This window comes from Trachinotus anak, unplaced genomic scaffold, assembly GCF_046630095.1.
Source record: "Trachinotus anak isolate AG129_WGS33_773 ecotype Australia unplaced genomic scaffold, CSIRO_AGI_Tana_v1 ptg000019l, whole genome shotgun sequence".
NCBI classification, from domain to species: Eukaryota; Metazoa; Chordata; class Actinopteri; order Carangiformes; family Carangidae; genus Trachinotus; species Trachinotus anak.
The window spans coordinates 11,735,226-11,746,632 of NW_027273870.1; the positions used below are offsets into that span (position 1 = coordinate 11,735,226).

The 11,407-nt window shown below is 38.6% G+C and overlaps 1 protein-coding gene across 1 annotated transcript in view; it reads right to left on the reverse strand.

The window, feature by feature from the left end:
• The window catches only part of sorcs1 (sortilin-related VPS10 domain containing receptor 1), a 192,621-nt gene extending 181,596 nt beyond the window's left edge, over window positions 1–11,025 (reverse strand). Inside the window, exon 1 of the mRNA XM_071505419.1 lies at window positions 9,130–11,025. Within this exon, the coding sequence (XP_071361520.1) occupies window positions 9,130–9,849 (720 nt within the window). The 5' untranslated portion in view covers window positions 9,850–11,025. The remainder of the gene's footprint in view (window positions 1–9,129) is intronic.
• Between the last annotated feature and the right edge of the window lie 382 nt (window positions 11,026–11,407).

Below are 11,407 nucleotides of genomic sequence, written 5' to 3' on the forward strand. Positions count from 1 at the left end.
TATTTTTTGTCAAGAGCCTACCCACGGGAGGACTCAGACTATTCTAGAGAATTCATAACTTCAGACTTAAAGAAATAATGACTTATTTGTGAGCCTTTCACAAGTGATCGTTGTTCCAGAAAGAGAGAGGGACTGGGAACCTAGTTTGTTTATGAGCATATGCATCCTGATGGTAAGTAAACGCTGCTTGGTGGAGCATGACAGCATCCACCTGCCTGATCTCTCCCAGGTATGTTCCCAAAGGATCGCTTAGCCCACACAGTGGCTTTGGTTATGTTTGTTGTTTCATTGTGTCTTTTACGTTATTTTTTTATTCTTTCCTCTCAGCAGGATGTGCTAAGTAACAGGTCTGAAAGCATACAGATTAGTTTAGCTGGTGTTGCAATAGGATGTTCACAACCTGATTTGGAGACTTGTATTGTAATTACAGCAAAACACGGGGTGAGTGTTGCTAAGACACAAGGTGCATGTGAGTAGATGGTGTGCATTGTTAGAAATGTAAAAATAAACATGAGGCAGAAGCTCTGAGAAAGCTGTTCAGATGTGATGATCAAGAAATTATTGGAAGTAAACTCCATCAGTCAACTGATCAGAGTCAACCCACATGGCTCCACCTATGGCTCAGGCCTTATGGTGTGCTGGAGACAACATAACTATCATACATAGCCATCATTAACTAATATTTAAGAGGGTACTGAAGGCATATCATTTTTCAGACTTTTTGATTTTTACCAAACATGTTTCAACATAAAAAAATAGATCTTGCGTGAGCACTCAATAGTTATTACAACAGTATTACATGAGTGCTCAATAGTCCTTACTACATTATTCCACTACTATTCATTATTCCACTTAACTACTCAGTGCTTATGGGTCGGACCAAACCCAGCCTTCATTCTGATATCAGCCACACATCTGTAAAGTTTTGTGACTGTATCTTGCAGGTTGCAATGGTGAGAGAATTTGTCCACAGACATATAAACATCTGCCAAACTACTCAAAACCACCTCAGTGATGTTCCCACAACAGTAGGTGTCTCCAGGACCACATTTTGCCATGATGACACATACATATGCACAGACTCACAAGAGGAAAACAATACCAGCCCCATCATTGCAGCTGGTAATCACTTAAAAACTGATACTGACCCAGATTTTGTACCAGCATCCATAGTTCAGTACAAAGTTTATGAAGTTTATTTTTACTGACCTTTTTTGTGATACTTTTAAGCTAAGATTAACCAGTAGCAGTTCTTATCATCACAGTTTTAGTACTTCTTTTAAAGTTCAAGGTGACAAAATTGTTATAATTAATTTGTCGCTATTGATATTATTTAGTTGTATATTATATATTATTAGGATGATACTATAATAGGATAATATAATAGGCAGGTACTGTCTGTTGTTTACGATGTTTACCATATTAGTTTAGCATATTAGCAAGCTAACGTTCCCTAATTGGCACAAAAGACAAAGTCCAGCTAAGGCTGATGGAAATGTCAGAAATTTGCAGGAATTTGGTAATGATCCAAAATATTGGACACAGTGAAATGTTGACCTGATGGTGGCACTGGCTGAAAATTTAGGGGATTGCACAAGTTATTGGTTTTCAGTTAATAATTATTGAGACATTTCACTAAAAACCACAAATGTCAACCTTATGGTGATGCTTGAGGAAAGATCAATCGATCGGCCAAGTCAATAAGATTCATCCCCTGAGAACAATGGATTTGTCTACCAAATTTTGTGCCAATCCATCTGGTAGATGTTTTGAGAGATAAAAATATGATGGTGTTGCTATATGAAAGGTCAGTAGACATTCATTAGGCTTGAATCAAATGTGGTGGAAATTCATCCAACAGTGGAGATATTTCAAGCTGTGGCCAAACTGAAACATGAACATCACAATCCCTAGTCATGCTGCTAGCATAGCTAAAATATCATTTAATTTTTACACAACCTTCAAACACTGTCCTGTTTCAACTATGCTCTATTTTCATACTTAGAAACAATCAGAGAATACTGTACTGTATGAAGGGTGAGTTGTACTATCCTCTTACCTAATCTTGACTTTCCTGTCAATTTAGTATATGTCTCCTTTAAAATACCTGTTTGATCTGTGACATCTTGGATGAGCAGATTGTAAATGCATTCAGTTCATTGGTCATATCATATACCATACCATATCATAAGTCCATGTGGCGTTAATGGCCCTGATGAAGGCTTGATAGTATAGAGAGAATATCAATGCACAGCAGAGATGAGAGTTTGGTGAAACATATCTTGGGGATTGGTGGTAAACTGGGTGTTGCCATGGCTATGACAATGCACACACAACCATAAATAGATTCCCTTAACACTTCGAGAGGTGGTGCGAGACTGTCAACTGAGACAGCATATGTGAGTGAGTTTCTCACAGCGCTTCAAAGAGTGTCATGTGATCAACTCATCATTAATTGGTGACAAAATCTTTTGATATATTACTTGTGTGTCTGTGTGATGAAACTACTGCTGTCTTTGTGGGGTTTCATTTTATAATTTACCTGCTCCTGTTTGCTTTTGTTGGACATGTTCCAGCAGGATATGTTTTGTGTCTCTAGAAGCTCAAGAGTAAACTTCTTAGACTGATGGACAATATGTCATCCTGAATCCATCTGACTGACAGACCAAAGTACTTAATGCCTGACATTTCATACTGTAAATAATGTTGTCCCAGTGCAAGTTGTACATCCATCTGAGCAATCCCACTATGAGACTGCTCTTTGCCTGTAACCTTTTTCTCAGAATCTCAGTGTTGCTCTGCCAATACCATGCGCTCAGCAGGTATTTGTTTGCCTAATTGTATTTCTCTCCCTCTCTGTTTCCACGAGTGTAGATAGGTGGTAACAACTGTTGTGTATAATTCTGACACAGTAATGTAAAAAGATTAAATGTTTCAGTTGTTCTTCGGAAGACTCACATGTGACTTTATTTTCTGGACTAGTTCAGCAATTATTAATTTAATTACTGTGTTCAGTGACTTTTTTTAAAACTACAGTGGCATCTTGGCACAGGATGAATGTGAATGTTGTCAGGTACTTCAGACTGGAGTAAATAAGGCCACAAATATACAAAATTTCCCCTCAGTATCAAAGGTGCCAAAATCATTTCAGAAGTTGGGGGACCAAAAAGTGTATACTACCCATATGGAGTAACAAATCCATGACTTCATTTTTTGAGTATATGGGGTTCTATGCGTGGCTCTGTCCTGTGCTCACACACCTCCAGCTGCTGTAGAGCAACGGTGCTGCACAAGCCTCCAGATATGCACAGATAGTTTTAGGTTCTTTCCAAGCTTTTAGTTGAACACAGACTGGAAAAATGGGCTAGAATGTCTGCACAATATGTACCATTATGCCTGTCTTGATAACGATTTTTGTTGAACAATATATTGTCCCAAAAAATAGATATAAATAAACTATATTGTTGTCAAGATCATTTTATGCCACTGATATACTAATATAATTGCATAATAATTAGGTACACCCTTTCAAAGAGCAATTAACTTTTAATTCTTAAGACTATTCAGACATTGGAATTATTATATAGAATATTAAAATATTCTAAACAGCATTTCCAAAAATTTTGTGCTGGTCAATGTGAAATTCCAGTCAAATACTACCTGTGCTATTATCACTACACTGAATGCTTTTAATTAGAGAAGAGATTCATGTTCAGTGCTCCTTTGGTGAATCCATTCTTTCTCCCCGATTTTCACAGTGTGAGCAAAATATTTTTTCTTTCTTGGGAGCCGCAGCATCAGCAGTCTCCATGACTTCAGGCTGTGTCTCAGACTCATTGTCATTGTCATTACACCTGCCTGGTTTCCAAAATACTTTAATTTTAGCCTATTTTAATACCATCCAAATTGTGCTTAGAGGGAATTATTCTCACTGGACATTATGACCAGAGACAGATTTTCCCAGTCAAAGTCAAGTAATTGCAGGATAACAAAAATGATGACCCTAAATACACAAAACTAATGGGCTCTGAGTGTTTCCTAATGGTTGAGAATTTACTCGTGGTGGTGGGTGGCGTGGTGTGCAGCTGTTGCTGTGTGTATGGGTGTGTGGACAACCTGCCAGAGCCCCGCCCACGAACAAACTCAGACCGAGAAAACAGACAAGGGGACCAGAAATGACAGTAAAATATGTAACGGTTTTTTTTTCTTTTCATTTGGCTTAGGCTAATAGAAAAAATGTTTAGGTACTGTGTTTATTCTTGCATTATAGTGGCTAAAATGTTGGTGACTTTCTTGTGTAAACAAAAACACATGTAAACACAACCAGCAACATGGAGGTCAGCAAAAATGATCAAGGTCATTTTCATTTATTGAACAATAAGTCAATAACATAATTATCACAACAGGCCTAATTGACATCACGACCAACACCCTGCAAACACAAATGAATTATATGATCAGAAGGCTAAAGCATCATGCTTTTTATGTTATTTTAAACATTTCATTCTTATTTGGCTGCATCACATTAAAGCTCTTGTTGATTTCATATCACCAAGATTTCAGTCGAAATCTTGTTAGATGTGTGGTTAACATAAGGTTTGCAGTTTACTAGCCATGATTTCAGAATGAGTAACTGGCATGTGGAGACAACTGTGGCAAACTTTGCCTTTTGCAATAACATATCTCATTGTTGTGAACTGCACAGACCAAGTCACAAAGAGTTTGAAACACTCTCCACCTGTATGACATTCTTCCACTCATGTTGCCAGAGGTCTCCAGTGGTGAACTGAGTCACAGATCCTTGGGTCTGTAGGTCCCTCCTTTGTCCTTGCAAGCTGAAAAACTTGGGCACACCTGGCTGCTGTCAGTCTCCCTCCCTACACAATGTCATCTTTGATAAGATGAAAATTTAAACGTTCTTCCTGTTTAATGTTTGCCTGCTTTATTTTATCTAATGTCTTAGAGTGGACAGGAATGATTGAAACAGGGATACACTAATTTTGCCAAGTATAAAAAAGACTGTGGCAGACAGCAATATGCACAAAGAGCTCAAACCTACACACAGACTGCACCATTCTTCTTAAAAGACAAATATAGGCTTTAAAATAAATTTACTATCATTTACATTGCTTTTAATTACTACAGGTTCCATTCATGCTTTTCTGGCTGCCATGAAATATGAAGTTAAATGATTTATAATAATTTAATAATATGTTTTATTTTTGTTGTTATTGGAGTTGTTGTTATTAACCATGGAAACGGTTTGGTCTGGAAACGGTAAATATATAAATAAGTAAAATATAAATGTACATAAATATATAACATTCAAAATCGACAGTTTAGCTAATAATTTGTTTCCTCTTCAAAATACGTTTTTAGGCATTTGTCTAGACTTGTGTTATTGTCTAACAACTCATGATTGTTGCCCTGATGTAACTATTTTTAACAATGTTCTCAGCAATTACTTTGGACAGTACAATGTACAGAGAGAACTCCATGCAGAACACAACAGAGTAACCGAAATGCTTGTTATGCTGACTAGAAAGCATATAATGCAAACAAAGCTGTGAAGTATACTCATCCTCCACCCTTCCTTCTCCTCCTCCATGAGGGTCACAGGGGGGTTTCAGCCAATTCCAAATGACATTGGGCAAGTGGGGTAGACCCTGGATGGGGTCACCAGGCTATCACAGGGCTGACACATAGAGACAAATAATCATTCACACCCACATTCTATGGACAATTGGAGTTACCAATTAACCTAACCTGAATGTCTTTAGTTTGTGGGAAGCCAGACTACCTGTAGGAAACCCCCACATGGGGAGAAAATGCAAACTCCACACAGAAAGACCCTGGCCAGCTGATGAGCAGTTTCAACATAGAACCACCCTACCACCATGCTACCCTGGTGAGTGAAACTTAAAATTTTAAAGGTTGATTCTAATTTAAAACACAAAGCACAAAATAATGTGATGTATATGCATTTTAGTAGGCTACTGGTGGATTATGCAACATATAGACTAATGCTAAACAATATGCAAAAAAATTATATTGCAATTAATTTGACAGATATTGTGATTGCAATACAAGTCACAATTTTCATGGCAATGGTAATTTTAGTATTTCATTTTTGCAGAAAAATAAAAATAAAAATTACGATGATGTTTTTTTTGCTGGGGTCTGTACCAGACGAGCATGTTTCCTTACATCTGGAGAATATGATTTGTAGGCCAGGGTATCTCTTTAGTTCATTGCTTCATTTATAATGTTAAGTTGTGACACAATGCACATTTATGAGAAAAATGGCAGCCTCTGTGATTTGGATATTGCACTTGGTGATATTTGTTTTTGATTATATTTCAATTAATTGTTCAGCCCTAATATAAACCTAATCATTTGACAGCTAAACACACACAGCAGTCCAAAAAAAAAAAAACACAGCCTCAAGTTTGGGAATAGAAAATCCTTGTAAATATATCTAACAAATAGCAATTTTTTAATATGCAATTAAAAATTTAATTACTTTTGGCAAAAAAACATAAAAACTCCCAAAAAACAAAAAAAAACAAGGTTGCCTTAGTTTTGATTGAGACAAATGATCTGACTTGTCTCAACTGCATTCTTTAGATTTTTCCTTCCTGTATTGTCCACCTACACAGCTCAACACCAGTTTTCTCTGTTTCTGTCTCCCTGTCAAATGTCTTTCTAGAAAATATAGAAAAATAAGTCACTGAAACAGACAGCCACAAAGGGAAGGTTACGAGAAAAGTGCAAGCACAACTAAAGGGCATAAAATACCAAGTTCATCCTATGAAATCCTGTGTCTCTACATCTCCAGTCTGTATCCATGTCCTATCATAATGAAATTTTGCCATGATTTATTGAATTAAGTACAGTCCATTCAGCTGCTGCATGTGTATGAAGATACACCAGAATACCTATATTTGCTGTACAAGGCTTAGATGACTCCTGTGGCCAATGCTTCATGATTAGCTTTGTAAATGCATCAAAGGTTAAATACGGAGGGCAGATGTATCCTTTTCATTTAAACTCTGTACCATAACTTATGTTTATTTATACAGCAGAGTTTGTAAAGACCGAGGATGTCTGTTCCCACTTACAGCAACAACTCTACATATTTAATGCAGGATCCTCTATCCTCACACGCCTCGAGTTAGTTGTTTGCGTCAACAGAAAGAATAGGGGTAAATTGTTTCATGGATCATCTATTCACATCACAAAATCCAACAGGGCTGCTAAATAGTAATGACTGTTTTTGTTTTGAGGGTAAACACAAACTGGCAGAAGCAAGGCAAAAATAACAATGGAGAAATCCTCACAATTGTTTCTGACATTTTCAGGCTTTTCTTGCCTCCACTGTAAGGTCACTTTTTGTCATGAGCTACAGTTTGTCAAGCCAAACATCTGAGGCACAGGAGGGAATTTCAGTCAGTGCGAGGCATGGAAGCCAGTGATAGTGTTTGACTGTAATTGGTTTTGTTACAGACAGGGCTAAATGGTGTGGGTGTAAAACTGAGCTGTTCAGTTGTGGAGCCGCTCAGTTTAAGGACAAGCACTCACTTTTTATTTGTTTCATTGCCTTCAAATCACAGTCCATGGTAATTATATTTTCACTCTGAGGAAGAAGAAGCAGTTGTATTGAGATATCATTTCTTGCAACAAATGAAAATGAATATATTTAAACTGTGCTCGAGAGCTTCTGAAAGACTTCTCCAAATGTTTATAAGGTGTAAAGTAATAGTCTGTAGGCCATGATAATCACTTGGGATAAATAAAGTGTCTTTCTATAGGTCCTGTTTCATGCTCAGATTCAACATAAGACCAAGCTTTTTTTTTTGTCTTTTCCTCCTTTTACTTCTAGAATTTGTTTCCTCAGAAAAGTGGCCAAAAAAGCAGCATAAAAGCTAGCTTGTAGAACAAGCAATAAAATGTTGCACCATGGATGACATTGTGCAGAATGACACATCCAGTAGCACTGCCAGCTACACTACACTACACTCTGTGGAGACAGAGTTTCCTCATGGACTCTCACAGAGATTCCTGCAACGTTACAGAGGTTGTTTTCAAATAATTGGATATTCTAACAAATGTAGATATGACTGACTAGACTCTCACGCCAACTTTCTTTCATTTTCTATCATGTTGTATTTTTATTTACTCCAAAGTGGGGGACATTTTAATAAATTCCAACAGTAGCAACAGACTGAACATATGTGATTGAATACAAACCAATAATTGAACAACTTATTGTCTGCTATAGAGGCTGAATCAGCTGGAAATGTCCTACCCTCCTTCCACATTAACGAAACCCTGATCTTCTCATTCTTGCCATTACATGAAAGGATCTAAGGCCAACAAGCAGAAAGGCTATGACCATGTTGAAAAGAGATGCCACTTTTCATGCTCCAAAGCATGCAGGTACTTTAGGCCTGTGGCACAGGAAACTTGGCTTCAGAAAAGGAAGGAGGAGGGCTGAAATTGCTTAACCTCTCCCACAACCTACAGCACTACTTGAAAATCCTGCCCTGTGGTCAAAAATACTCATTGCTCAACATGAGCAGCGGCTCAGACTGAAGAAGCTCCTGAGAGACAGCCCTATCCTCTTCCTTCTCCCTTCTAGAGATCACACTTTCACACTCTACAACTTAACAAATAATAATACTCATCTAACCAAAGGCACATGCAATTTTAGGATTAATTTTAATATGTGATCTTAATATTAAATCTTAAATTATCTCAGGTTAATTTGAAGAGACAGCTTTATATTCTATATTTAAATACTGAAATCCATGCATTCACACTTTGAAAATACTGATGTGAAATGATACTGACATGAATGTGGAAGTGACAATTTAATTTAAGAAATGAGAGAATGTTACTCTATCCCCCTTTCTTTCTCTCTCTCTCTCTTTCTCTCTCTCTCTCCTTCACACACACACACACACACACGCACAGAGAGAATAAGAGAGAAAGAGACAGATCCTAATCGGTGTATCAGGCAGAGATTTTGTTCTCCTGAGGGTGGGTTGCCAACCTGACGGCGAACATAATCCACATTTCCCTTCTCCGAATGAAGGATGCTTAAAGTGTACATGATAGACTACTCACACTGCTGTTCTGGCCGGACCAGTGCACCATAGCCTGATTGTGAGATGAATCCCCGGTCAAGGCGAATGTCGAACTATTAAGTATTAGCTCCTCCTGCCTCGGACCACCGGCTCTCCGCTCCTCTCCGCTCCAGCGCAATTCAGAGCGCGTCACTCTTCGTCCTGCCGCCGAGCTGGTGTCATCTCCCGAGTCCTGACTTTGAGTTGAACCGGGGGGTCTGACTTTATCATCAGCACTATTCCTTTTTGTGCGCTTTTTGTATCGGGTGGAAACGGTAAAACCGGCACCGTTGCTGGTCCTCTGCTGACCGCTCATTTGCACATATGAATCTTTAATCTTTGCAGACTGGCTCTCACCACTGTAATTTTTTGCGTGCAGGATGTCTGTATTCTGTTTCAGCCTTGTTTCCGCGTGTCCCGCCCCATCTTGAGCGCATTTGTCGTACCCAGCAACACAACGGAGCCGCCGACGACTTTCGGCACTTGCAGTCGCGGCTCTCCCTGCTCCGTCTCCATGTCCAAAAACTTCTCCATTCAACCCCGCTGAGGATTCAGTCATGTCAAATTTGAGCAATAATTCCTTTGCATGCCACTTATTTCCAGGCTGACATGACCTGCAAGTTATCTCAGCTTTGGTGGCGTGAAAAACACAGAATATCATCAAAATTAAAAACCAAAGCGCACTGTGGCCCTTTGGACAAAATATGACCCCCGTCTCCATCGCTGGCGGCAGAGAAGGACACTGTGAATGCAAGAAGTCCTTTTACCCACGTTTAACCACTCCTCTCCCTGCTTTTCCGGGGTGCAAATTGTCGCTCGGCTGTGGAGGAGGAACTGCTGCGCAAGTTGTGGCGTTTCCCAAACACAGTGTTGTAAAAAGTGCGGCTGAGCCGAAGTGCTCCAAGTTGAAGGATTTGATCAAATAAAACCCCGCGCGCATGGGGGAGGAGCTGGGGATCGAGACTAAGAGATGGAGGATAATGTTCTTGACTGTCTTTCTTCATATTTGTTATTTCCCAGCATATGGTCGGCTATAATTAAAGCAGTCAGTAATACAGTGATTTTATGCTGCTGCTTTTTTGTTTATCCTCACAGGCATATTTTCTGAGAAGCTATTCCTGGTAGTTTTTCTCCTGTTATGGATTTTATCACCAGCCTCCCTGCAAGGAAAGCAAATCTACTAATTTAGCAAATAACACTGAATTATTTTACCTATGATCAACCTATTTAGATTCAGTCCTTCTGGGCCTCCACATGGGCTTCTGGTGATTGGAACATATTAATAAGTTTCCAATTAAGTGCAGTGTCAGGGATGGCAGATTCTATGACTTACTAAACAGCAATAAAGAATTAAACAGCCCACATAGGAACATGATATTTTTACACAACACATCTCAATCTGCGTGTATTTTGCAACTGATCTTGCTCGCTATGGGATGATGTGATGGCTTTACATTTATTGTGTGTACACCAGACTGAGGGCTGAGGGAAAGCTGGAGAATTATCTGTATGTTGGACCTGCAACCAGGACTGATTCGTGAATATTTTAATGCAAAGACAGATATCATGTTTAATTGCATAATTTTGTCTCTGCAAGAATTCAAAGTGTCTCAGGTGATGTGGATGAGTGTAATGGTTGAAACAACAAGCCTGGAAGTTCTCTTTGATATTGGCTCTGCTGCTCACTGTCTATTGACTTGATGTTATGGTGACTGCTGATGGGCACTTAGTAGCACAAAGAGATACAGAAATGGTCATGGACTACTGCAACAGCTGGCTGCTTTCTAGTTCACAGCAGAGGATGTTGCCATGCAGAAATAAAATGGGCAGATTGTGCCTTGAAGAGGTGATTAATTTTACCTCAAGGAAAAACATCTACAGGTTACAACAAATTAAGATTGAAGAGTACAAGAATATAGAATAAGTGTCAAATACTACCAAAAGGGATGTTTCATTTTTGTGTCCTGTTTCCTTTCAGCACATGCTGCATCATGTGTTCTTAACAAGGGTGTGAAATATAAACAGACTGGCTGATAATAATACATCTCAGCACTCAGGTCCCAGTCCAACTCAGTGTTGCTCATTCTGCCTTATTCATTCTCCCTCTGTTGTTGTCACTATTTTCTGACAGTAAATCTACCTTATCTCATTTTTCCAACTTTTTTATTTTTGTATGAATCATAACAAGGTCATTCAATTGTATCCTTATCTTTGTAACATTATATTATATTATATATGAACTGTATGAACAGTGGCTTTTTAATGAAATTCAATGAAAG